The 27,809-nt window shown below is 38.3% G+C and overlaps 1 protein-coding gene across 2 annotated transcripts; it reads left to right on the forward strand.

Moving 5' to 3' along the window:
- Window positions 1–1,235: 1,235 nt before the first annotated feature.
- LRRC34 (leucine rich repeat containing 34) lies at window positions 1,236–26,100 on the forward strand. Of its 2 annotated transcripts, XM_058556384.1 has the most exons (11): window positions 1,236–1,313; window positions 8,591–8,711; window positions 9,801–9,919; window positions 10,018–10,082; window positions 11,092–11,175; window positions 14,611–14,739; window positions 17,022–17,117; window positions 20,588–20,742; window positions 21,355–21,510; window positions 22,135–22,261; window positions 23,604–26,100. In XM_058556384.1, exons 2-11 carry the CDS (start codon window positions 8,638–8,640, stop codon window positions 23,805–23,807), a joined length of 1,209 nt encoding a protein of 402 aa, XP_058412367.1. In that variant the 5' UTR covers window positions 1,236–1,313; window positions 8,591–8,637; the 3' UTR covers window positions 23,808–26,100. The 2 variants fall into 2 exon arrangements, with proteins under 2 accessions (XP_058412367.1, XP_058412368.1); XM_058556385.1 differs by lacking the exon at window positions 11,092–11,175 and having other exon boundaries at window positions 1,258–1,313.
- Window positions 26,101–27,809: the final 1,709 nt, after the last annotated feature.

Genomic DNA, 27,809 nt, shown 5'->3' on the forward strand with positions numbered 1-27,809 from the left:
CACGCACTTAACCGCTACCCCACCGGCCCGCCCCTACACAGGGTTTCAAGAGGCCCCTGCCTTGCCCAGGACAACAGTTTCTTAGCAGTGGAGCACTGGTCTGGAATTGCCTTTGGGGTAGCATGAGGGAGAGAGGACTGGGACGTTTTTGTTTTTCACCTTTTGAATTGTGTTCATAAACGGCCTGGTTTCACCTTGAGGGTCTTCCTTTCACCTTCTCACAGGCAAGGAGTCTCTGGCTGGCTGCAGTCCTCTACAGAGCCCTTCGACTTCATTCTCCTTGGTCGATGGCAACCCCAGACAGAAGGCTTTTCCTTCCCTCCTTCCTCGTCTTCTCCCTCCCACGTCCAAGTACCAAATCCTGACTATGTTACCCTCTAACTATCGTGGGTTCTGTCCTCTTCTCCTCATTCTCCCAATGAAGCCTCTCCTGGGCTACTGCAGCTCCTTCAGACTTCATCTCCCCTAGGTTGTGTCAAATCCATCCTCCATCAGCTGACCCAGACCTGATAGCTTCCAGCACCCTGCCCTATAACAGCTGTGCTTCTCAGAGGATACACAGGACTCCACGTGGATCCGGCCCTGCCTGCTGCCCCGCCCAACCCTCCTCATCTGGGCAGCCCCAAGTACCTGCGCGTCCAGCACGCACCAAGCAGTTCCGCCTCCAGGTAGGTTCACTCGACCAGTCAGGATGTTACCTCCTCCAAGAAGCCATCTCTGATGCCCCTGCTCTTCCATAAGACCGATCTGCATGGCCCTTTATGCCCCCTTAGCTCAGGACCCTATCCATGCAGCTGCTCTGCTTCCGCACTTGGCCCCCGCAGGTCTGTGCGCACTTTGGGGAGGGGACTGTGTCATAATCGTCTTTGTAGCCCCGGCCCCTAGTCCATCAGCTGTGCTCCCTAAACCTCGAGAACTTCTCCCTGCAAAGGAGCCGGGGCGCCCTCCCTCAGTGTGTCTTTAACCCAGGGCGGGGTGACCTGGACCCAGACATGGTGATCAAGGAGCCTCCATAGCATCGGCGGTCACTGCCTGCCCAGTCGGGCCTCACGACCCAAGCGGGTAAGGGCGGGGGACCGCGCAGCCAGCTGGAAGCGGCGCTCAGGGTCTTGCAGAAGGTCCGCACCCGCACGTGGCACGCCCGCGGCTCGGGCGAGGCAGGCGCATGCGCGCGGTCGTCATGACAACGCCGCCGCCCGGCAAGAGAAACATGTGGCGCGGGGCGGAGGAGGCCATCCCGTCCGGGACCTCGTCACCCCCTCCCGCCCCCACTGCGACCCCTGCTCCGACCCTGGGCCTGGCCGACGGTCGCGGTAAGAAGCAGCGTGTCCTTTGGCGCCTGGCCTGAACAAAACCCCGAGGGGCGCCGGGCCCGAGCTGCGGGGTCGCCCCGGCCGATTCCCCTGAGCAGGCTGCCGGCCGCAGGCGGCGCGGCGGACGGGTGTCCCCGGATCCCCCGCTGTGGCCGGAACTTTGGGGCGCCCCCAAACGCCGGCGGGAGGGGAGCCCCAAGTCCCCGCGGCGGACCCGCCCTTCGCGCGATAGGTTTTCCTGAAGGAAGGCGTGTCTGTCGCTTGGCTCTTCCGGTCTTCGGGAAGGGTGTCTGAGTGCTCTTCTCGGGCCCTTTTTTGTGGAAGCTCCAGAGAGCAGGGCCCAGGGGGGCAAGAGGGTCTTGAGAACATTCCGACCTTGCACCTCTGTGCCGCCTCCATTTTTAATATTTCTGCGTCCATGAATTCTCTCTAGCAAATAAAGCACACCCCACCTGCACGCCCCACCTCCCCCCACCATTTCCACTTTGGATGCCTAAGTGTGTTTGTAAATAGGGCACTGTTCCAGAAGCCTTACGTATTTCTCACTGCACCCGCGGGATGGGCATTGTTATGCTCTGCCTTGAGCATAAGAGGAAATTTAAGGTCTGAGAATTTAAGTAACTTGTTGAAAGTCACACAGTCACTTCTGGATAGGTGCTCAAGTCTGACTCGCGACCGTTTGATTTCCCAGTACTTGGCTGTTCCAGTATAGGAGGGCATAGGGAACCACCTCCCAAATAAGCCCTTTCTCTAGAAATTTTAAAACGTGCTGTTAGGTGAAGATTATTTGAAATTCAAGACTTAGGTATGGATGAAAACTATAATTTGGGTTAGATTCTTGACATTTTCCTGTGTAACTGGTTACTCCTAGTTTTTGCTTTACAATTTGAAGACTGATTTATTATGTTTCTCCTAAGATGAATACAGTATAGGAAATAAATTATTGGTGCCATAAAACCCTGAAATACAATATTTAGGTTAATTTTATTTTTATTTATTTTTCCAATTATTTTATTGAAGTCATAATGGTTTATAACATTGTGTGATTTCAGGTGTACATTATTATTTCAGTTTTTGTATCGACTGCATCGTGCTCACCACTAATAGTCTAATTTTTATTCGTCACCATATGTATGTGCCCTTTTACACCTTTTGCCCACCTCCGAACCCCCTTCTGCTCTGGTAACCACTGATCTGTTCTCTTTATCCATGTGTTTATCTTCCACATGTAAGTGAAATCATGCAGTGTTTGTCTTTCTCTGTCTGGCTTATTTGACTTAACATAATACCCTCAAGGTCCATCCACGTTGTTGCAAATGGGATGATTTTTGTCTTTTTTATGGCTGAGTAGTATTCCATTGTGTATATACCACATCTTCTTCATCCATTTATCAGTTGATGGGCACTTGGGTTGCTTCCACATCTTGACTATTGTGAACAATGCTGCAATGAACATAGGGGTGCATTCAAATTGTTGATTTCAGGTTCTTTGGATAAATGCCCAGTAGTAGTATAGCTGGATTATATGGTATTTGTATTTTTAATTTTTTGAGACATCTCCATACTATTTTCCACAGTGCCTGCACCAGTTTGCATTCCTACCAGCAGTGTATGAATGTTCCCTTTTCTCCACATCTTCTCCAACATTTGTCACTTTTTGTCTTGGTAATTATAGCCATTCTAACAGGCGTAAGGTGATATTGATACCAAACCTGAAGGGAGTTTAGGCAGCCATTGCACAGCAAGCCAGTCTCTGACCTGGGTGTAGTGGAAGAAAGAAATTTTGTTGCAAAGCGCTGAGCAAGGAGAACGGTGTGATCCCTACCGCCCTGAAAAGCTACAAGCAAGGGTTTTTATTTGGGGTTTTAGGTAGGGGAGGGGGAGCATGTGGCCATGGGGGCTGAAGTTCTAAGAGTCCTCCGCACAGGCCTGACTATCTGTTCTATGTGTTGCATGCAGTGGATTTTTAGTCTTTGATGTCTAAAGTTTACCATCAGTCGTTTTAGCTTCTTAATGCTCCTGCAAGATGCTTAGTCAAGTGGGGGGAGGGGGCTGTCAGCAAGTTCCTCTCTTATCAGCGGTCCTCCTGCTATTACACAAGGCAAGCTCAGAGACTTTGGTTATTTTGTTTCCCTCGGTAACCTTGTGGGTACAAGGCACTGTTTCACCCTAATCCAGGGAAATTTTAACTCCTTCATCCGCAGTTTCAACATCTCATTGTAGTTTTGATTTGCATTTCCCTAATGTTTAGTGATGTTGAACATCTTTTCATGTGCCTGTTGGCCATCTGTATATCTTCTTTGGAAAAATATCTGTTCATATCTTCTGCCCATTTTTTGATCGGGTTGTTTGTTTTTCGTTGTTGAGTTGTATGAGTTCTTTATATATTTTGGAAATTAACCCCTTGTTGGATATATGATTTGTAAATATTTCCTCCCTGTTGGTGGGTTGTCTTTTCATTTTGTTCATGGGTTCCTTTGCCTTGCAGAAGCTCTTTAGTCTGATGTAGTCCATTTTTATTTTTTCTTTTGTTTCCCATGCCTCAGTAGACATGGTATTTGAAAAGATGCTGCTAAGACTGATGACAAAGAATGTACTGCCTATGTTTTCTTCTGGGAATTTTATGCTTTCAGGTCTTACATTCAAGTCTTTAATCCATTTTGAGTTAATTTTTGTGTATGGTGTAAGATAATGGTCTTCTTTCATTTTTTTGCACGTGGCTGTCCAGTTTCCCCGACACCATTTATTGGAGATACTTTCCTTTCTCCATTGTATGTTCTTGGCTCCTTTGTCAAAGTTTAGCTGTCCATAGATGTGTGGGTTTATTTCTGGGCTTTCAATTCTGTTCCATTGATCTGTGTGTCTATTTTTGTGCCAGTACCTTGCTATTTTGATTACTATAGCTTTGTAGTATATTTTGAAGTCAGGAATTGTGATGCCTCCAGCTTTGTTCCTTTTTCTTGGGATTGCTTTAGCTATTTGGGATCTTTTATTGTTCCATGTAAATTTTAGTATTCTTTGTTCTATTTCTGTGAAGAATGTCATTGAGATTCTGATTGGGATTGCATTGAATTTGTAGATTGCTTTAGGTAATGTGGACATCTTAACTATGTTTATTCTTCCAATCCATGTGCATGGAATATCTTTCCATTTCTTTATGTCATCTTTGATTTCTTTCAATAATGTCTTATAGTTTTCAGTGTATAGGTCTTTCACCTCCTTGGTTAAATTTATTCCGAGATATTTTATTGTTTTTATTGCAATTGTAAGTAGGATTGTATTCTTGAGTTATCTTTCTGCTAGTTTGTTATTAGCGTATAGAGATGCAACTGATTTTTGTAAGTTGATTTTGCTCCCTGCAACTGCTGTAGTTGTTGATTATTTCTAGTGGTTTTCTGTTAGATTCTTTACGATTTCCTATATATAGGATCATGTCAAGAGTTTCACTTTTTCCTTTCCAATTTGGATACCTTTTATTTCTTTTTCTTGCCTGATTGCTCTGGCCAAAACCTCCCGTACTATGTTGAATAGGAGTGGTGACAGTGGGCACCCTTGTCTTGTTCCTTTTCTCAGAGATGGCTGTCAGTTTTTCACAGTTGAGTATGATATTGGCTGTGGGTTTGTCATATATGGCTTTTGTTATGTTGAGGTACTTTCCATCCATACCCATTTTATTGAGAGTTTTTATAATAAATGGATGTTGGATCTTGTCAAATGCTATCTCTGCATCTATTGAGATGATCATGTGATTTTTATTCTTCATTTTGTTAATGTGGTATATCACATTGATTGATTTGTGGATGTTGAACCATCCCTGGTATAAATCCCACTTGATCATGGTGTATGATCCTTTTAATGTGTTGCTGTATTAGGTTTGTCAATATTTTGTTGAGGATTTTTGCATCTATGTTCATCAGCGACATTGGCCTGTAATTTTCCTTCTTTGTGTTGTCCTTGTCTGGTTTTGGGATCAGGGTGATGTTGGCCTTATAGAATGAGTTAGGAAGCATTCTGTCTTATTCAATTTTTTGGAATAGTTTGAGAAGGATAGGTATTAAATCTTCTTTGAATGTTTGGTAGAATTCTCCAGAGAACCTGTCTGGTCCTGGACTTTTGTTTTTTGGGAGGTTTTTGATTACTGCTTCAATCTGTTTACTTGTCATTGTTCTATTCAGATTCTCTGTGTCTTCTTGATTCAATTTCGGGAGGTTATATGAGTCTAAGAATTTATCCATTTCTTCTAGGTTATCTAATTTCTTGGCATATTAGTTTTCATAGTATTCTCTTATAATCCTTTTTTCTTTCTGTGGTATCTCTTGTAATTTCTCCTCTTTCATTTCTAATTTTATTTATTTGAGCCTTCTCTCTTTTTTTTTTAGTGACTCAGGCTAAGGGTTTGTTAGTTTTGTTTATCTTCTCAAAAGAATCAGCTCTTAGTTTCATTGATCCTTTCTACTGTTTTTTAAGTCTCTATTTCATTTATTTCTGCTCTGATTTTTATTATTTCCCTCCTTCTGCTGGCTTTGGGCTTTGTTTATTCTTCTTTTTCTAGTTCTGTTGGGTGTAATTTAAGACAGGTGAATTTTAAATGAAAGAGAGAATAGCTGAAAAATTTAGCAGAAACTTTTAAATATTTTAAATCCAATACCAGGTAAATAGGAGAATTCTTGTAACTTTCTGTGGGTATATTTGGCTTGTAATCTAAGATTACTTCATGTCTTCACAAAAACATGAGTTGTAAGTCTGACACATTTCTACACGTCCTGAGTGTGGCGAGGCCAGCTGAGGGCAGGCACTGAATCTCAGAGGGCTTCTCAGGGTGATCCTAAGCTCCTCTTTTTAATACCAAGGGAGGTAGTCGCCAGGAGGGCGGAAAGAAGCCCAATGGGAGCCCAGCTCCAACAAGTAAATCTGTTTGAGATCTACGTGCTTTCTTTCCTGTTGAGGACACTAAAGTAGCATTTCTAGATAGCAGTCCATGTGAACCATGGTCACATAAGTCTGGGAAATGGAGCATTTTTATCCTCCCTCCCCTCCAGGCTCAACAATTTGAAGAGTTTTTGTGCACCTGAGTGTTTAAATGTCTTGAGAGGTGCTGTAGATAGGGATCTGTTGAGCTTTGTTTAGTTCAGCACTTCTCAAACTTATGTGACAATAAAGCCCATTCTATTTAGAACATCTTTGATCATCTCATGGAAGATTAGTATTCCACAGAACACAGTTTGGGAAATATTGTGATAAAATATCATTTAAATACATGAAAATTTCTTAAAATAAGTGAAGGAGTACATCCATCTGCAAGACAGAAATTATGCTGACATTAAAAATTTTCAGAGAATATCTAATGATGTTGGAAAACTGCTCACAATATAAAGTTAATTGGAGAAAAAGGATATAGAACTATACTGAAATATTCCAGTTTTGTTTAAAAATGCTTGTATGTACATATAAAGGAAAAACAATGGGGAGGAAATAACCCTGACCTCAATTATGGTGGTTCTTGGCAATGGGATTGCTGATGAATGTTTATTTTCTTTTTGATATTGAAATTCCCACATTGTTTGGAATAATTGTGGGTTAAATTTATTTTTAAAAAGCTTATTTTAAAAAACTATAAAAGTTTATTTGCTTTCATTTTTAATATAATGTTCCTCATCTTTAATCTTGTTTGCAAATTTTTTAGCAAACTCTTTAGTTCATATAATCCACTCAGCAAAGGACATCTCTGAGATGTAGAGACTTAGAGAGGCTGGCTGCTAAAGACACCAGGCTGCTTCAGTAGTGAGATCTCTGAGCACAGGTATTTAAAGAGACATACACAAAAGGTAGGACTGAAAACAAAGACGATGGTATGTGCTTCTAAGAAAAGTGAGTGTTGCTTCCACCCCAGAAGGCCTGTGCCTTGAAAAAGATGCTTTTAAAGTAATATTGAAAACATAAGATCATTAAGGAAAACTACAGATATAACAGAGGAGGAGATCTCTTCTGCTTTGTTTCTGTCTTCTCTATTAAGGACCGAACAGGGAAAAATCACCTTTAAAAAGAGTAAATGGAAGCCAGCCCTGATAGCTTAGTGGTTCAAGTTCAGCGTGCTCTGCTTCAGCAGCCTGGGTTCTGTTCCTGGGCGTGGAACCACACTGCTTGTCTGTCAGTAGCCATGCTGTGGCGGCGGCTCACAGAGAAGAACTAGAAGGACTTACAACTAGAATATACGATTATGTACTGGGGCTTTGGGGAAGGAAAGAAAAGAAAAAAAGAGGAAGATTGGCAACAGATGTTAGCTCAGGGTGACTCTTTCCCAGCAAAAAAACCCCCCCAAAATAAAAAAACATAAAACCTAAAAAAAAGAGTACAAAAGAGTAAATGGAAGGCCAGGGTAGGTGAAGCGTCTATGAGCCTGACCTCAGCTTGGTGTTGGGAAGAACCAACAGCTGTATTCAGAGACGCCATCCACTTGCATGGTGTAGAGGGTACCCAAGGAGCCTATGGATCTTGGTGATTTTTCAGATCCCTACTGAGTTTAGATTCTCTGATAAAATTGTCTTTATATGAAGCCATTATAAGAGATCTTGAGTCACCCTAGCCCAGCATGGCAGAGTGGAAAGAGGCTTTGGAGTCAGTTTGATTCTGCACCCTGCACTTATTAGCTGCATGATTTTGGACAAAATATTTAATTTCTCTGGATGTCATCTTCCTCAGCTACCAGGCCTATTACATAATTGAGGTTAGTTTTCCCTTTATGTCACTTCCGAGTTAGTGTCTGCCCACCCTCAGTGGTGCTTCTATGGCCTAGTTCTCCAAACAGCATTTTTTTTTTTTGTGAGGAAGATCAGCCCTGTGGTAACATCCGCCAATCCTCCTCTCTTTTTGCTGAGGAAGACTGGGCCTGGGCTAACATCCATGCCCATCTTCCTCCACTTTATATGGGATGCCGCCACAGAGTGGCTTACCAAGTGGTGCGTCAGTGCACGCCTGGGATCCGGACCAGCGAACCCCGGGCCGCCGCAGTGGAGCGGGTGCACTTAACCACTTGCACCACTGGGCCGGCCCCCTCCAAACAGCATTTTTATTCCCTCACATTCCTTATTTCTATTTCTCTCCTTTCTCTACTCATCATTCTGTTTCCCTTTCTTCCCCACCCCCAACTCTATACACACACACACTGTCTTTGAAATAAGTGTAATATATCTATATCTATATATATTTTTTTTTCTGGAAAAAAAAGCTCCTGGGATAATTTATATGTAATGAAGGGTAATGCATTTATTTTTCAAAAGCTCCAGAACTTGTTGATGGTCTCCAGGAAGATTATTATAATCTATGTATGGAAAAGTCCCAGAAAATTAATCCTTTTATATTGCATGTACTCCAAGAAGTGGATGAAGAAATTAAAAAGGGGTAAGGAAGACAAATACTTGATTACATCCATAATATTCACTGATATTCATTTGTGTGAAAATCCTGGAGTACTAAGTGATTTTACATTTGCAAATCTTGACAAAACATATTTTTTGATTCAGAGAAGTAGATGACTGACACTGTTAGTAGGTCTTGGAGGTAGTAGAATACACTGGGGATGTAACCACGGGCCTTCCAAGACCAGTTCAACTGACCCCGTCTCTTATCAGCAGAGTGATTAAGAATTGCTTTTCAGAAAGTTTGCAGTCACATAGCCAGAGCATGCGCAGAAGAAGAAATCTTGACCTGACATTAATGATGTCGGAACCAGAGGTTCTCCTCCCCATGGAAACAAAGGATCAGGACATGACTGGAACTTAAAAGTCAGACTCTTATCAGAAGTGAGGGGTCCCTCATTCAGGGAGATCTGGTGTTAAATTTCCTTCCCCACCTCATCATAAATGGTTAGAACCCTATCATAAAAGTTGAGAACCTCATTGTAAATGGTTAGAACCCTATCATAAGTGTTTAGAAGCCCACCAATCAAAACCTGTCCTGCCAGCCTGTTCTCCATAATTTCTTAAATTTTACCCCAAATCCTGAATCGGGAAGACAGATCTGAGGGCACATGCCCCCTGTCCCCCTGCAGATCTATCTCACAGAATAAAGCTGACTTCTCCCCCAAAAGCCGATGCTGTAATTAATTGTTTTTTTGTGCACATCGGGCAAGAGGACCCGATTTTGTGCAGTAACACGAAGAGCACTAGACCAGCAGTCTCCAGGTCTGGACTCCAGATTTGTCCCTGACTCCCGTGGGCTGGGTTTATTTATGTAAATCACTCACGTCTTCAATGTCATTGTCTACCAAAGTGGGGATACTTTGTTTTATTGTGTGTGTGCAAAATTATACAGCATATATTAAATTGCTTTGCAAAATCTAGAATATTTGGTAGTTTTAAGTTACTTGGTGTTAAATCTATATTGTGGTACATACTTGGGTCCAGTAAATGCTATCCATGATGTTACTTTTTACACATTAAGAAAAATACTTTTATTTCTTTACTGGGTTTCTTTTTTGTATTTTAACAGATTGGAAGGAATCACATTAAACATTGCTGGTAACAGTCGCTTAATGCCAGTAGAAAGAGTAACAGGTGAAGATTTTTGGATTCTTGCCAGAATTTTAAAGAAGACGCCATACATTAGTGGTATGTCTCCTTAAGAATCATTACCTCCTGTTTTCATTTTCCTGATGTTAAGTATTCATCATATGGAGTATCAGCTTCTATTCTTCTGTGTTCTTCAGGTTTGGATGTTAGATATAACTGCATAAGTGACGTTGGCGCATACTATGCTGCAAAACTGCTTCAGGTATTAAATTACTACAAAATGTTCTTAGCTCTTTTTTTTTCCTCCCAGGAGCCAGTTAAGAACAGTCTCTTCTTTCGAACGTCCAGGGAGGGTGCGAACACCCCAAGCTTGCTAAGTTAACCCTTGATGGCAGATTTCACTTTGGAGACACCCAAGTTGAAATGCTGTATTATGGTTGCATTTCATTTAACAAAGACAGTGTGGTCTGCCAATCAGAGTAGGTGTATTTAAAGAAAAGGCCTTGTTTCAACCTCAGAAGATTGACAAGTGTCTGTATTTTCAGTTAACATGATTAAAGCAGCATATATCATTTTTCTGATTCCTCCCTTAAATTGGCTTTTTAATTTCCTAACTTCCTGTCCCAATCTCATCTGCTAAAAGTGCTTCTAATGAGCTTAAAATGATCTTAAAATTCTCATATCCATAAAAGTGGCACACAGTGTAAGGACAGAGTGAAGATATAAAAAAAAATGAAATAACCAAGTTATTCTCAGCAATCACAAATAAAAATGCTGCAAAAATCATCGGCATCAAAACGTTCTTAGTTCTGTTTACTGTGAAGCCACCTAGTCTAATGGCACACACAGAAAACACTTGTTTTGCAACCTGTCTATGGTCCTGACCTGGGCTGTATTTATAACACTTGAAATACACTGAAAACCCGTTTATGTATTTGGTCTCAGTAGAGCTGGTACCTACACGTCCTGGGTCATCTTTTGCGAACTTCTTGTACATGATGGTTATAAGTACATAAAGCACATCCATACTTTGAATCATTGGTCAAAACTGAATATAGTCTTTTTCTTTCATTTATATTGCAATTATATTTAAATGAGAATGGTGATTTTTTCCTTAATGGTAGTTTCTTTTGCTGGACTTTCAGATTTTCTGGGTTCTAAAGATTTTCTTTGGAGGTAAATACTTTTGTTTAAATAAAGCAGCTGTTATATATTATCAATTGATTTCCAATAATACATGTGTAAAGGCTTCTTTTCTCTCTTTATTTTAGAAACAACATAATCTCATTTACTTAAACCTTATGTTCAATGATATTGGTCCTGAAGGTGGAGAATTGATTGCTAAAGCACTACATGTAAGCATTTGTATACCTTAAACTAACATTTTATTTGGGAATTTTAGTTTCTGATAGCTTGGAACCAACAGAATAAAATGTTAATGTATATAAATGTAAAATGTATAATGTAACTTATTTTAATAGTGGGAATGTATATTTTTATTGCACTTCAATTTATTAAAATGTGGACATTACATGAGCACTTTTGAAATCATTTTTAAAAATAAACAGCTTCATTAAGATATAATTCACATACATAAAATTTACCCTTTTAAAGTGTTCAGGGCAGTGGGTTTTTTAGTATATTCAGAGTTGTGCAACCATCACCACTATCATTGTTTTTAGAACATTTTCATCCCAAAAAGAAGCCTTATACTCATTAGCAATCCCTCTCCATGCTTTTCTCCCCCACTCCTCAGCCCCTGTCAGTCACTAATCTACTTTCTGTCTCTAGATGCCTATTCTGGACATTTCATATAAATGGAGTCATACAGGTGGCATTTTGTGACTGGCTTAATGCTTTCAATGCTCATCCATGTTGTAACATACTTCATTCCTTTTTATTGCCAAGTAATATTCCATTGTATGGATATATCACATTTTGTTCATCCATCAGTTAATGGACATTTGGGTTTCCACTTTCTGTCTGTAGTGAACAATGCTACTATGAATATTTGCACATATTTTTATGTGCTCATGTGTTTTCAGTTTTCTTGGGTATACCCCTAGGAGTGGAATTGCTGGGTCATTTGGTAACTCTGCTTAACATTTTGATGAACTGCCACACTTTTCCAAAGTGGCTGCCCCTTTTTACAGTTCTACCCACAATGTATGAGTATCCAATTTCTCCACATCCTCGCCAGCGCTTGTTATTGTCTTTTTGATTTTAGCCATCCTATTGGTCTGAAGAGGTTTTGTGCTTTTAATTTGCATTTCCCTAATGAATAATGATGTTGAGCATCTTCTCATGTGCTTACTAGCCATTTGTATATTATCTTTGGAGAAATGTCTATTCAAATGCTTTGCCCATTTTTTTGTGTGTGAGGAAGCTTGGCCATGTGCTAACATCTGTTGCCAGTCTTCCTCTTTCTTTTGCTAAGGAAGATTGGCCCTGACCTAACATCTGTGCTCATCTTCCTCTATTTTGTATATGGGATGCCTCCACAGCATGGCTTGATGAGGGGTACGTTGGTCCACACCTGGGATCCGAACCTGTGAACCCGGGGCCACCACAGCAGAGCGTGCAAACTTAACCTCTATGCCACTGGGCTGGCCCCCCTTTGCCCATTTTTAAATTGGATTATTTGTCTTTTGAGTTGTAAGAGTTCTTTATATATTCTGGATACAAGTCCCTTATCACATATATGATTTGCAAATATTTTCTCTCATTCTGTAGATTGCCTTTTCACTTCCTTAATGGTGTCCTTTGAAGCAAAAAAATTTTTAATTTTGATAAATTCAATTTATCTGTTTTTTCTTTTGTTGTTTGTCCTTTTGTTGTAAAGCCTATCTAAGAAGGCTTTCCCTAACCCAAAGTCGCTAAGATTTACACTTACATTGTCTTCTAACAGTTTTTTATTTTAGCTCTCTCAGTTTTTTGATCCATTTTGAGTTAATTTTTGCATATGATACGAGGTAGGAGTCTAACTTCATTTTTATGCGTGTGGATACCCAGTTGTCCCAATATCATTTGTTAAGACTATTCTTCCCCCATTAAATTTTCTTCACACCCTTTTTGAAAATCAATTGATTAGAAGTGTGAGGGTTTATTTCTGTACTCTTCATTCTAGTCTATTAATCTATATGTCTGTCCTTATGCCAGTCCCACACTGTCTTGATTACTGTTGTTTCATAGTAGGTTTGAACTTGAGAAGTGGGAGTCTTCTTTGTTCTTTTTTCAAGATCCTGTTGGCTTTTCTGGGTCCCTTGCATTTCCATCTGAATTAATCACTTAAAAAGATCAGCTTATTGGGGCCAGCCCGGTGACATAGCGGTTAAGTTCTCGTGTTCTGCTTTGGTGGCCCAGGGTTCGCTGGTTCAGATCCTGGGTGCAGACCCACTCACTGCTCATCAAGCCATGCTGAGGTGGCATCCCACATAGAAGAGCTACAACCCTACAACTATGATACACAACTATGTACTGGGGCTCTGGGGAGGAAAAAAAAAGAAAAAGGAAGATTAGCAACAGATGTTAGCTCAGGACCAATCTTCCTCAAAAAAAAAAAAATCAGTTTATCGATTTCTGCAAGAAAAGCAGCTGGGATTTTGAGAGGAATTGCTTTAAATCTTTAGACCAATTTCGAGAGTATTGCCATCTTAACAATATTAATTCTTCTGATCCGTGAACATGGGATGTGTTTCCATTTATTTAGATCTTCTTTCTTTCAGTAATGCTTTGTAGTTTTTAGTGTGCAAGTCTTGCCCTTCTTTTGTTAAATTTATTCCTAATGTTTTACTCTTTTTGATGCTATTGTAAATGGAATTTTCTTAATTTCATTTTTGTGTTGCTCATTGCTAGTGTATAGAAATACAATTGATTTTTATAGACTGATCTTGTGTCCTGCAGTCTTGCCGAACCCATTTATTAGTTCTAACAGCTTTTTTTGGTGGATTCCTTAGGAGTTTCCATATATAAGATCATGTCATATGCAGAGATAGTTTTACTTCTTTTCCAATCCAGATGCCCTTTGTTTTTTTTTTCTTGCCTTGCCTAATTGCCCTGGCTAGAACCTCCAATACAATGTTAAATAGAAGTGGTGAGAATGGACATCCTTGCCTTCTTCCTGCTCTCACGGGGGGTTGAAATTAATTTTAAAGATAATTTTTTGCACTTATATGTCCTCATATTTATTCATTAGAACAATGAAACATCTGTAATTTTCTTTGTGAAAGAGTTATCAAAAGATTGGAATAAGAGAAGGAATTAAATTCGCCAATCTCTGAGAAATTATATCACTAAAAGTGAAATGGGGAAATGTGGAGTGATTGCTTAATGGGTACAGGGTCTCCTTTGGGGATGATGAAAATGTTTTGGAACTAGCTAGAGATGATGGCTGCACAACATTGTGAATGTATTAAAAGCCAGTGAATTGTACACTTTAAAATGGTTAATTTTGTGTTATGTGAATTTCACCTCAATAAAAAAAGTGGTATAATTTTCTTAGAAGATAAATTTATAGATTTTCCAGTGACATGAACGTTTATTAAAATCTGCTTCATTTACTGGTCATTGTTGGGGCATCTGTTTTCTGGGCATTCTTTATGCTAAACTATTAAACCAGATTTTCATCTATTATGGGAAACTGAATGTTACCTTTAAGGAATATATTCTGTTCTATCTCCATGAAAAATTGATGAGTCTGCAAATAGTAATATAGTCTCCTAACTCATGTAATCTAAAGAGAACTCTGTGTGTTAAAAACTTAACCAAGTTTTGATTCTTTTCCTTTTCAGAAGAATAAAATTCTGAAGTACCTACGAATGACTGGAAACAAGATTGAAAATAAAGGTGGCATGTTGTTTGCTGCAATGCTACAAATTAATTCATCCTTAGAGAAATTAGATCTGGGTGACTGTGATCTGGTGAGTAAATTGGTTATGAGAAAATCACCCAGATATTGGATCATTCTCCCTGGAAACCAGCATAGAGAATCATTAAGGAGACCAGCTAAATGACAGTCTTAGGAATGATTGAGCTTGCCCCTAATGTCTAATATCGGAGAAAAAGCTTTTTTTTTTTTTTAACCTAGGCATAATAGTGCTATTGATAAAATCAGATTGTAGTAAATAATACTACAGAAGAATACTCAGTATAATAAAAATCTCCCTAAACTTCCATCCATAACCCTTCTTAACCTGTATGGGATTTTTTAAGAAAAAGATTATGTTCATTTTAATTAAACAAATACTACTTAATTAGTATAATTTTTTTCTTTTTATAATTTTTTACTTTAGAAAACATTTTGTAGTGAGTAGTTATATTGTAGCATAAAAACCTAGAACCATGATGCCAAAGGCTGCTCTGGGCTTTCATCTGGCCTAAAAATGAGAAGTGTGTGTTTTTTGCATGTCTTCAAATTCCAAGTTTCATTTTCTCCAACATGCTTTCAAACCTTGAGGCCTACTGTTGGGAACCTGTTGTACAGCCTCAGATTAATGCAAAATCATGGGGACACACAAACAATAAGATGGCCCAGGAAGTTCTCTGGGGTAATAGGTTCTGAAGCTTAAAAAGGTGGTAGATGCAGCCAGTGTGGTTCTGGGAAAGCAATATATAAAATTCAATATATATTGCCTACTCATACCAAGTCACAATCCTAGATTCTAAAGATATAAGAATGCCTCAGATATGGTCTCTTATAAAGCTTATATTTTAGTTGAGAAAATATCAATAAACAAGCAGAGAAAAGTGCTACAAAGATGGCCAAGTACTCTGATAATAGGGAGCGGGTAATCTGCACGATAGGATGGTTGCGTAAGACCTGAGGAGGTAATATGTAGGAGTCCTGAAGGATGAGGAAAAACTGCCTTGGAGAGGGTCCATGGTAGAACATCCCAGGCAGGGGGTCCAGCACACACAGACTCTAAGATAGTGCTTCCCCAAGTGTGGTCTGCGTAGCAGTACTGGTACACAGGAGGTAATTTTAATACTCATGTATTTATTTTTACAGATGCTTTCTATTTATTTTAAGGGATTATGGTTTTCCATTTATGGTAGTGATACCGAGTTTTAAAGTATAAATGAAAAAGTGAGTTGATTTAATGGAAAACTATTAGGTAAATAGTAAAACTGATATTCAGAGATGGCAAAAAATCGTGAGGGAAGTACATGAAGAGTGAAATTGAGTCTGGCAGGTTTTAAGAACTGAAAAGCCAGAGTGGCGGGGCAGAGGAAGTTAAAAGAGTGCCTCAAAGTGAAGGTGGAGAAGTTCGCAGAGATCCAGCAAGTTTGTGTGGGTTGTGGTTGTGGGTCGTGGTTGTGGGTTGTGGTTGTGGGTCGTGGGTGATGGGCCACAGGAAGAAGAGGGGATTGTATTATAAATGCAAATCATGGAAGGGCTTTAAGTTGAGGGGTGACATGATCTGACGGGTACTTTCAAAAGATTACTCTGGTTTCTCTAATTCTCTGGGAATTAGAGGGTGGCAAGAGGAAGCCCCTGACCACTTAGGAAGTTACTGCAGCAGTCCAGGTGGGCCATGAGGACTGGGGATGGGGTGGTGGCCATAGAGATGGACTAATTTGAGACATCTTTTGGAAGAAGAATCTGTAAGACTTACTGATGCACTGGGTGGGAGGGTATGAGGAGTGGCGGAGTGAGAGGAGGCCCAGGGTTTCTGGCATAACAGCCGGGTGTGTGTGGTGGTGCCCATCACAGAGATGGGGGAGGATTAGGCCCTTCCAATAATGTAGAGAGGGAGCTTTGAAAAATGTGGTTAGTAACCCTCTCCTGTCCTGCCACCCACTCACTTAAAGTAAGAGTATGAATATAAAGGAATGCTGGTACAAGCATATGTGTTCTAAGCAGCATAGAGCCCTAGCTGGGATCCACATGTGTGTCTGTGTGTCTGAGGTCTGCATCATACAGAACCTCGAGGAGCAAACCTAGAGGCAAACACACTAGGAGATGGATACTGAGACTTGAAGAAACTCCCCTTGCATGTTGTAGATAGATTTTAGGGCAGGGAGAAAAGAACACAGTAACAATTCATTTCTGAATTTGATCAACCTACAATTTAAGGAGCAGGAAATGCTTAAACTTTTTAAAAACATAATTTATAACAATCCAGATAACTGATCTTGAAATATTTAGGGAGATTCATTTATATACTTTGTCAGTTTCCTTAATGAATTTACCTGTTTTTAGGGAATGCAGAGTGTGATAGCATTTGCTACAGTCCTAACTCAGAACCAAACAATTAAGGGAATAAACCTAAACCGACCTATACTATATGGTGAACAGGTATGTATTCAAAGTGATGGCAATTGATATTATTACATGTGAAGAAAACCAAGGTACTACTTACTGAAGGTTCATGAAGGCCTTGTATTTTTAGAATTGTAAACTACTGTTTACGAAGAAAAACTTTTATTTAAAATAAAATTATTAATTCTTGATAAGAGTTTTCTACCTAAATATGATTTTAGATGTTGCTTGCTTAAGCAGGAAACATGTCATCTTTTTTTCTCATTAACTCAAATTCTCAGTGAGTAAACCTGTGAGGGGCAAAGTAGTTAAGACGAAAGCATCAGTGATTCAAGTTTTCGAGACTCGATTATAAGAGCTCAGTGTGAACTGTTTTGTTGTTCGTTATACTGATGTGACTGAACCATTACGTCTGTGAAATCATGAGTAACAATGGCAAATGTGTGTGATGAGCAGGCTGGGAAGTCTGGGCTCGATCCGATAGGTAGGGCTGCATGCTGGAGACAGAAAGATGAGGAAAAACATGGTTCCTACTTTGAAGAAGGCTTCTCCTTGCTCCTTAACATTCTTGTAGGTGGCTTTCCTCTCTTATGAGTTATAAAAAGCTAGAGAATAGGAATTCATTTTATTATTGCTCTAAACAAAACCAGAGAATATCTAGTAAAAGAAAATGTTCACAGCACTTTATCTAGTCTTTAAATTATCTACCTCACTGTTCCCCTTTAATATGAGTAATTTAGAATTAGCCATATTTTTAAAGTATTTTTCACATTCATAAGTGTATTTTGCATTCTTTGCCTGTGTGGATCTCTCCTTTGAATTACTTTTGCACTTTTCTGTACCACAATTTTTGGAATTTTACATCATGTTAATTGCTTCATGTACATATATCTACTGCTCAACAAGACACCCAGAATCCTCAAATACAAGAACCCTACTTAAAGATCAGCAAAATACCTGGCTCAAAGGAAGCATCTCGTGAAGTGTTTCCTTCACTCAGTAAATATTTGAATGCAGCCCTAAAGCAGACACAGTGCTGGGTGCTAGAGATAAGTCAAATAAAGCCCATGGCCCTTGTCTTTGAGGAGCTTTCAGTCCACATGGAGGGAGACCGACAAGTCTAGAGAGTGATATGCTCAGGGTGCCTTTGGGAGCATGAGGAAGGACATCAAAATCACCATGGGGGCCCGGCCCCATGGCGTAGTGGTTAAGTGCATGTGCTCTGCTACTGGCAGCCCGGGGTTTGGATCCTGGGCGCGCACTGACGTACCACCTGTCAGGCCATGCTGTAGCGGCGTCCCACATAAAAAAAAAAGTGGAGGAAGATGGGCACAGATGTTAGCTCAGGGCCAGTCTTCCTCAGCAAAAAGAGGGGGATTGGCATGGATGTTAGCTCAGGGCTGATCTTCCTCTCACACACACAAAAAAATCAACATGGGGACAAGAGGTGGCAGGGAAGGTTCTCAGATTGAGGACATGACAGGAGATGTGAAGGCTAAATCAAAATTTTCTGGTTAAAGCCCTGAGAAAATATGTTAAACTATATGAAATCACATTAGAAGCACAATTCCTCTTGTAAGTACATTGAGTGGTGTCATTATTCCCAAATCCATCTGAGAGTAGTTATTAAATTTAAGCCCAGGGCCCTTTCTCAGGCCTAGGCCCTTGTGTCTGCCTGGTGCTTCTGGGCAGTCAGCTAAACTCGAGCGGCTTCTATTCCTTTCCAAGGCAGCCACAACCCTCTCTATCCCTGAGTACCATTCTCCTCTTAAATGGCTGTGGAGTAAAATCCTCTTGTGTTTCTTCATACTTTGCTGTTCCCAAATATAAGCCTGCACACCTATTCCACTTAAGGGTTTTACTGTTCATTATTTAGGGAGCTTGGAAAAATACCAATGCCAGGTGCCACCCTAGGCAAATTAAGTCACAAACTCCGTGAATGGAGCTAAAACCCTTTACCGTTTCTGATACTAGTTCCCTCCCTTAATAAGGGTGGTCCCTCTTTCAAGCTTCTTCACCTAAAAATGCAACCAAGGCATAAAACATGAATATCCATTGAGTATGTTCTTTGTTCCAGGCACCACGCAGAGCAATACTGGACCCCCTAATTGGTCAGTTTGCGTTTGTTAAGATCCCAAACTACAGCTTCTTTGGGTATATCTTTTCAGTGTCAAAGCAATAATTTAAACAGATCAGATATAGGATTATAGAATACTAAACAACAGTAAATGCTTTGCAGTTTTCTATAGAACACTTATTTTGTGCCAGGTACTTTTTGTTAACTGATTCTGTGAGGGAAATATAATTTCACCTATTTTATAGAAAACGAAACTGAGACTCAGCTAGATGAAATAATTTGCCCATTCATAAAACTAGTAAAAGGTAAAGCCAGCATTTGGACAGTTTTATTATAAAGATCATATACTATCTGCTATTACTATGTGGCTTCATTTAACTTTTAAGGTTTTTCTCCAAGTACTTTTACATAATTAGAGCATATATAGTTATCTGTGTTAGTGATCAGCATTACCAGTGACTATAAAACTTATTACAAATACAGCATTCACACAAGGGGACTTCTCGTTCCATAAAATACTTTGGCCCACTCATTTTAAAACATGCTTTGATTTTGTTAAAAATTTAAAGTGCTTGGGGGCTGGCCCCATGGCTTAGCGGTTAAGTGCTCGCACTCCACTGCTGGTGGGCCTGGGTTCGGATCCCGGGCGCGCACCGCTGTGCCGCTTCTCCAGCCATGCTGAGGCCGCGTCCCACATACAGCAACTAGAAGGATGTGCAACTATGACATACAACTATCTACTGGGGCTTTGGGGAAAAAATAAATAAATAAAATCTTTTAAGTGCTTGGTATTCAAATCCTCATCGAGGTTATATACCTTTTGCCTGGAAGCAGCTAGATTTTGGAATTAAAAAGAAAAAGTCTTCCAGTGACCAGAAAACAAGAGTAAAACATATTTAGAAATCTGGGATGAATATAAAAGGGAGGGATTGGATATATCACGGGGTTAATGAGTGTATTTTTAAAACAGAATCGAGATGGGGAAAGTCTTTGTATTTTGTCTAAAAACTATTAAGAGTGGAGATCAAGAGCAAAGTCAGGAACATATGGAGGGTGCAAGAAAGGTTTAGACTCTTGAGAGAACAGCAAAAGGGAGCTTATATGCTCAGTAAATCATAGGACCAATTGTCTGATTTTTTCCTTCCGGAATGATTTTTTAAAAAATGATTATTGTTTTTTAACCAGCCTCTTTTACATCACTTAGTTACTGCATTTTACAAGTTCCTGCTGCCTGTTTCTAAGATGGTGAAGACGACATTTGTGGCAAAAATATTTTTAAAAGCCAGGCCAAACAAATGCAAATTGTAGACTAACAGTCTTAACTGATATAATCTTTTTAAAAAGCTAATTTAAGTAACAGCATATGTTTGGAATAAACAGATACAGCTTCAAAATTATATTTTAGAAAAAAGATTTTATCTATTTTTAGGAAGAGTCCACAGTTCACATAGGCCACATGTTGAAGGAAAATCACTGCCTTGTTGAACTACACATGTGTAAGCATCATATAAAAAATTGTGGTATTAAACAGTTATGTGATGCACTGTATCTGAACAGGAGCCTACGCTACCTTGATGTCAGCTGGTAAGTGAGAATTTATAGATTAAGTAATTCAGAAGTTAAGTCGTGGGAATAATCTATGTAAATATTCATAGTACATAGGATAATTTGTTAGACAGTAAGTCCAAAGATTATAAAATGCAACCATTGTTGTGAACTTTTTATCCTAAGCCTTATTCTTTATTTAGTTTATACTGATATTATATCTCCTAATAACTTGAGTGCACAGTTTAATTATGTAAGTCATGAACTGCATAACGATGTTTTGGTCAACAACAGACTGCATATATGACGGTGGTCCCATAAGATTAGTACCATATAGCCTAGGTGTGTAGTAGGCTCTACCATCTAGATTTGCGTAAGTACACTCTATGATGTTCGCACAACAAGGAAATCACCTAACGACACAGTTCTCAGAACATATCCCTGTTGTTAAGCGAAGCATGACTTAAACCAGAATGGAAACAATATTTTATGGCAAATTTTCATTAACATTTTTGGAAATTGAGTGATTAAAATAAATATTAAATTAGAAAGTACCGTTTATTACTCTATAACAGTTTTCAAGCATGTTATCTCTATGAATAAAAGAACAATACTTCCTATTTTCAAATATACATATTTTTCCTTTCCCAGCAATAAAATAACTCGTGATGGAATGGTGTATTTGGCTGATGTACTGAAAAGCAATACTACCCTGGAAGTAATAGATCTTTCTTTTAACAGAATAGAAGATGCAGGAGCAAACTATCTCAGTGAAACTCTTGCTTCACACAACAGGAGTCTTAAAGCGTTAGTATGGTTTTATATTTAATCAAAATAACAGAAAAACTCAAATTTTTAGAATACTAACCTCAAACCCCTTAACTCTTAAGATTCATGATGAAGAATCAAAACTTAGTTTCTAAACTGACATTAAGTTACAGTAAACATTTCAATTTCTATTTTTCAAAACTTTTAAAATTTAGATTGATTCTAATTATGATTGCTTAAGATTAATGAGAAAATTCTTATTGCTTATATTATTTATCCTGAATTCTAACAGAAAAATCATAATCATTCAATATGATCAAGACTTAAAAATAAGAATGAATCAAAGAAGAAAATATTATTTGGATGACTTTATCCTGAAAAATATATCTGTAATCCACCCAAACATATACTGAATAATATAAAACAACAGACTGTCGATTTCCAAAATGTAGGTAGCTTTACTGGGTACATTAAGCACTGAGTTAGAGAACTAAGTTTCTTGGATTTTAGGAATTATATGGTCAATATTTTGACTACTATATTAAACATATTTAATGCTAAGACTTTACACAGTAAAACGTTTGTAATAAATGCTGTTGCTAACCCATGCATTCTTGGCAGAACTGTTAGTCTCCAGGGTCATTACTTCTCTCTTTCCTGCAGGCTGTCAGTGGTCAGCAACAACATAGAGGGAGGAGGACTTGTTGCACTTTCACAATCAATGAAAACAAATCCCACTCTCTCTAACATCTACATTTGGGGAAACAAATTTGATGAGGCTACGTGTGTGGTAAGTTGTTTTCTTCACTGAAGGCTTTTTCTGGGGTCTTCTCTGACATCAGACATTTACAGCTAGCTGCCTTAGAAATGATTACAAATAGTGAGAGTGCAGTTTGGATACATTTTAACATAAGTCCTAAAAAGTAGCTACTGGAAAGTTTTGTGGTTGAAACAGCAAAAGATATCAAATACTTCATAAAAGTATAAAGATCACTGAATTTCACAGTCCCAATTCCTCCAAAGTTAAAAAAAATTTTAAATCACAATTGTTGATTTATTCTAAATTGATGTAGCACAATCTCTAATCTGCTACTCAATAATTAAACCAAGACACGGAATTTGGAGAGAGAGAGTATAAACTGCCAAAATATTTGGTGTGTCGCTTATGTAAATACACTGAGCACTTGCTACTACTTTCAAAATAAAAAGTGTAGTAACAAATAGTTTTCATTTGGAAAGAATGAAGAAAAAATCAGATGTTAAAATTCTCAAAATCTGCAAAAGGACTAACCAAAATTCCACCACTAAAGAGAGTAATAAAATGTACACTACTGTTGTTTTATAAAAACCCTTAACTTTAGAAAAACATGATATCCATATTCTACACATTAGAAGGTAAGTTAAGTTTGGAACTAATAGTGACAAGTTGAAGCAGAAAGCAACTAGACTTGAAATCTTTTACTGGCTAAATTTCTGCCTTTCTGTATAATCACCACCTTATTGACAAACCAGTTTAGTTTAACACATTTGTATGACACCCTTACATAGATTCCAGTGATCCATAAGAGATATCCAAAGAAAATTCTGCAATGAAGAAATAATTAGGTGGCCAGCCAGGCTAGCATCTAATACTATGGGAATTGTCTCGTAACCTAAATCTGTAGGTTAGCTTCAGGGGGTTCATGAACTCCCTACAGTTGTATGCCAAAATCTGTGATTGTTTATTTTTCTGAGAAATGGGTCCCTGGCTACCACCAGATCTTCAAGGGCATATACAACAGCCCTACTCCTTCATTTAAGAACTGCTGTGGGACTTGAAAATTTTGACCATGGGACCTTTGGTCCACAAAATTGGTAATATAGACAATTAACAACTCTGGGAGTCATAAAACACAAAATGTGCCTTATACATTAAAACTTATTTATAAGTTTTGCAAGATTATAATTTCATTGTGTGGAATTAAATCAATAAAAATGTACAATAACTGGAAAATATTAAAATTCAGCAATGTTATTCAGAATATTTTAAACTAAATTAGCACAGCTAATTTGAATATTGAAATTTGTTTAAGCACTGTAAAATGAATAAACTATTTTCTTAATAATAGTTTTTCTTTTCTTAAAAATCCTAGGCATATTCTGACTTAATTCAAATAGGCCGTCTAAAACCAGACAACACAGATGTGGAGCCATTTGTTGTGGATGGACGTCTGTATCTTGCAGAAGTCTCCAATGGCCTTAAAAAGCATTATTACTGGAGACCAACTGATGGAGAAGCTTGCAGCCACTCATCTAATGCAGGTTTTACTCTTGTACCAGTCGGTCAACATATATGAAAAACAAGCTCTAAAATAATTTTCACATATTTATCTTATTACTTTCACAGAGATTAATATTTGATTGCCTGTTAAATTTTTCTTTCATAAATTAGAACAAGTTACTTTTGTCAGATGTGTTAAAAACTGAGTAATTTTTTCAAAGAAATTTCACAAAACAGAGACTAAAATTGCAACCCTAAAGAAAGAAATCAAGGAACTAAACTTATTTCTTTCTATAAAGAAAATATAATAATCAAGTAGTAAAAATAGCATACAAGGAAAAAGGTATTATCATTATAGGTATTCTAACTGAAAGTTGTCATGAAGTGGTAAAAAAGTTTCAGGTGGCAGATTCCCAGGGAATTTCAAGGGGTTTAGAGGTTGAAAAAGTAAAGTATTTTATGTATCTTATTTAGATATTACAGATGAGTGTTGATACAATTTCAAAAATACAGACAAATATATATAAACATACACATAATCAAACACATATAAACATATACTTTCCAAACAAGTCAGTGCTGCCAGTGAACTTTTTAAGATAGTTCTCTCTTTTAGGGGATGCCAGTAACATTTTAATGATTTGATGGCAAATAATTAGTTGTCCGTGGCCAATCTTGTTTTCAAATTAAGATTCCTATAAAGAGGGCAATTGAACTATGATCCTTTGATTACAGACCTATATTCACAAATTTATTAATTCATATGTACTCAGAAGAGGCTACTTGATCTGAATGATTTATTACTGTTCAAGCCAGGCAAAATGGGAAAAAAAAATACGTAGACAGTTTTAAAAAGGTAAATTTAAATTAAGCTGAGGTTCTATAGTCTAAAAGAAAATAGCATTCATCTCTAAACATTGTGAGTGAGATGGTGGAATAAAGGTGGTGGTCAACTTTACAGCTGTCTAAGTGTTGGCCTTCACTTAAAGTACTGTGAATTCCTCAAATCACAGCTGGATTTAGTCCAAAAATTTAACACTGCAAAAAAAAAAACCCACAACACACACACCTGCCACTGCCCATTCCTTCAGTAAACAATTAAGATAAATATCCCCTACTCACTATTTAATGATTTTTCATGTTTAACAGGTCTTTCCTTATATTCAGCACCTAATCCCACCTTTCCATACTCTGGGTGGTGGGGGAGAGTGGGCATGGACAGTGGTGGTGGTCATGAAATGGGAAGAACATCTAAATAAACTGTATGAGGCACTATTTTCACTTAATGTTATAGTCATTGAGCCAGAAGAGACCTAAATGCCTTACCAAATCCACTCTCAACGCTTTCAGAGAGATGAATTTGAATCATCCAGAACAGATGGCTGCTATCAGGTTGAGTTTGTGCTGAAAAACAAAATCTTAAAACATCTGGAATTGGTTGAAAAATACACACTCAAGAGTTCATGTTAATAACAAAACACGTGAAATGGATTTCAGGCTTTTTTTTTTACATAAATATTGTTTATATGTTCTATTAAAGAATACCACAATCTGGTAATGGAATTTTAGAAATAAAATGACCTTCCATTGATGCAAAAAATACTTACTGAAGGTTTGCTGTCAACAGATGTTTACACTGGAACCGACAAAACTGTATAGCTCACAGAATTCTACAAGTGACTTTATATGTATCCTGACACACTGATTGGTTTTACTAGTTAATGATTTGACTCTTAGTTATTAGGTTTTAACAAGCCTTACTCGGCAATGTTCTTTTCTACATGTTTCAAATCTTATTTTGCTTCCATTTTAAGATCTCTCCTCTGCAGATAAAGACTAGTTTTTTTTTTTTTTTACAAAGTTCTTTTACATTATTACATGAGGAATATAGCTAGAACTAAATATCTGTATCTAAAAAAGCTATTATGTCCCAGGAAAATCAAATGTCTCTGTATTGTTAAAAATGCAACAGGAAATGAATAAAATTTTTTGTCTTTTAATCAAATTTGAAAAACTGCACAATTCAATAGATTCAATAAAGCCACGCTATAAGAATAAATATGAACATTTTAAACAACTGTCACTACATCTGGAAAACATTAAGCTGGTGATGAAATGCTACTCCTAGCAACTAGAGATCAAATCAACTCATACTTGAATTTAAATTGACAAATTTCTTACACGTGAACCCACAGATGCTAAATCAGCATTTTTTAAAGTGTGAAGCATCAGAATCACCTAGGGCAAGTGTTAAAAATACAGATTCTTAGAGTCAGACCTAGTGAATCAAAATGTCTGAGGACAGCCTGGGGAATCTGCGTTTTTACAACCTAGGTCATCTTTAATCTCATTAAAATTTAAGAACCAATGCTGTAGTATTTATTCTCATTCTTCAAATTAGTTTTTATACTTTTAAATGGAAGTATAGCAATCATACAGAAAAGTACACAAATCTTAAGTGCACGGCTAGATGAATTATCACAAAGCTAACCTATGTTAACTATGACCAAATAAGTAAAATGACAGATAAAAGACAGTAAATGCCACAAGCTTCCCAGAAGCTCCTCCAACCCTCTTCCAACGGACAACTACTGTCCTGACTTCTAACACCCGAGTAGTTTTGCCTGTTTTTGAATTTTATATAAATGGAATCATACAGTATATACTTTTTGTACCTGACTTTTTTTGCTCAACATTATATTAGTGTGATTCATTCATGTTGTTTAAGATAGCAGTAGTCCATTCATCTTTTATTGCTTTGTAGTAGTCCATAATATGCTGGGTAGTAGAGGAGTCTACAGGATTCTGGAAACAGATAGCCTCTCAGGCTAGGACACCGCCACATCGAAGTAAACCTTTGTAATGCAGTTTGCTTTTCCAGGCTACTGTCTGTTCCTGTGTGCTATGGAGGGGACCCACAAATTCCTATATTCTCCCAAGGGGAGACTCAGGAGGTAGGTGAATAGGAAGTAGGTGGATGGGAAGTAAGTAGGCTTACCTCAAGCCTGCAGTGGGGTGACATGTGCTATAGCTGCAAACTGACCTACAGTGGACTGCTTGAGACAGAGTTGTAGAAGTCTCCGAGTTCTCCACACCTAAGAGAACTAAGGTGAGGCGAGTTGAGTCAAGAACTACTGGGCTCTGACCAGGCTAGGAAAACCTGATCACACATCTTACAGGCCGTTGCCTGTGGCATCACAGGCCAGTACGATTCCCAGAGAATGGAAGAGATGAAGACACTGTCTTCCCTGATGCCATTATGTCACGTAAGCCCCCTCCTCCATATATCTGGACACCATTTTAGAGAGAAGACAAAGGGCAGAAATAAGATGGCAAGTTTCCAAAAGTTTCAGCATTACCTTAAGATGTTATAAATTATATCCCCTTTATATAAGACTAGGTTTTAAACTGGCTAGAACTGAAAGTTAATTTTTTCCAGACTTCCCACTGGGTGGGAACTCAAGAGGAAGGACATGTAAGTTCTTGTAGGAAAACTCCACTTCCTCTGCACATCTGAATTGTAATGAGTAAATCTGTAACCATATAAGTGTTATAAGCTCCCTTCCATTTTCCTCTTAGCAATCATCCTTTAAGATCTGGTTCAAATACAGCCTGGTATGTCAGAGTTGCAGATCATATGCTCATCATTTTACAATGTTTCAAATTTGAAAGCAAAAAAGCAGGAAATACAGTGGTTTATACTTTTTTCCCTATACATACATACGTGTGATAAAGTTTAATTTATAAATTAGGCACAGTAAGAGATTAACAACAATAACTAATAATAAAATAGAACAATTACAAAAATATGCTGTAATAAAAGTTACTGTAGATCTTAGCAACCTTAGCATACAATTTTTTTTCCATATGAAGTCAAGAACTTTCACCTTGTCACTTAAAGGAAGCACTTTATGGCTTCTCTTTGGCATATCTGAATTGCCAGCATCACTACTCTTGCGCTTTGGGGCTATTATGAAGTAAAATAAGGGTTACTTGAACACAAGCACTGCAATACTCGACAGTTGATCTGAAAACCAAGACAGCTAGTTAAGTGACTAACTAGTGGGTAGCATATACA

Source organism: Diceros bicornis, chromosome 15, assembly GCF_020826845.1.
Source record: "Diceros bicornis minor isolate mBicDic1 chromosome 15, mDicBic1.mat.cur, whole genome shotgun sequence".
NCBI classification, from domain to species: domain Eukaryota; kingdom Metazoa; phylum Chordata; class Mammalia; order Perissodactyla; family Rhinocerotidae; genus Diceros; species Diceros bicornis.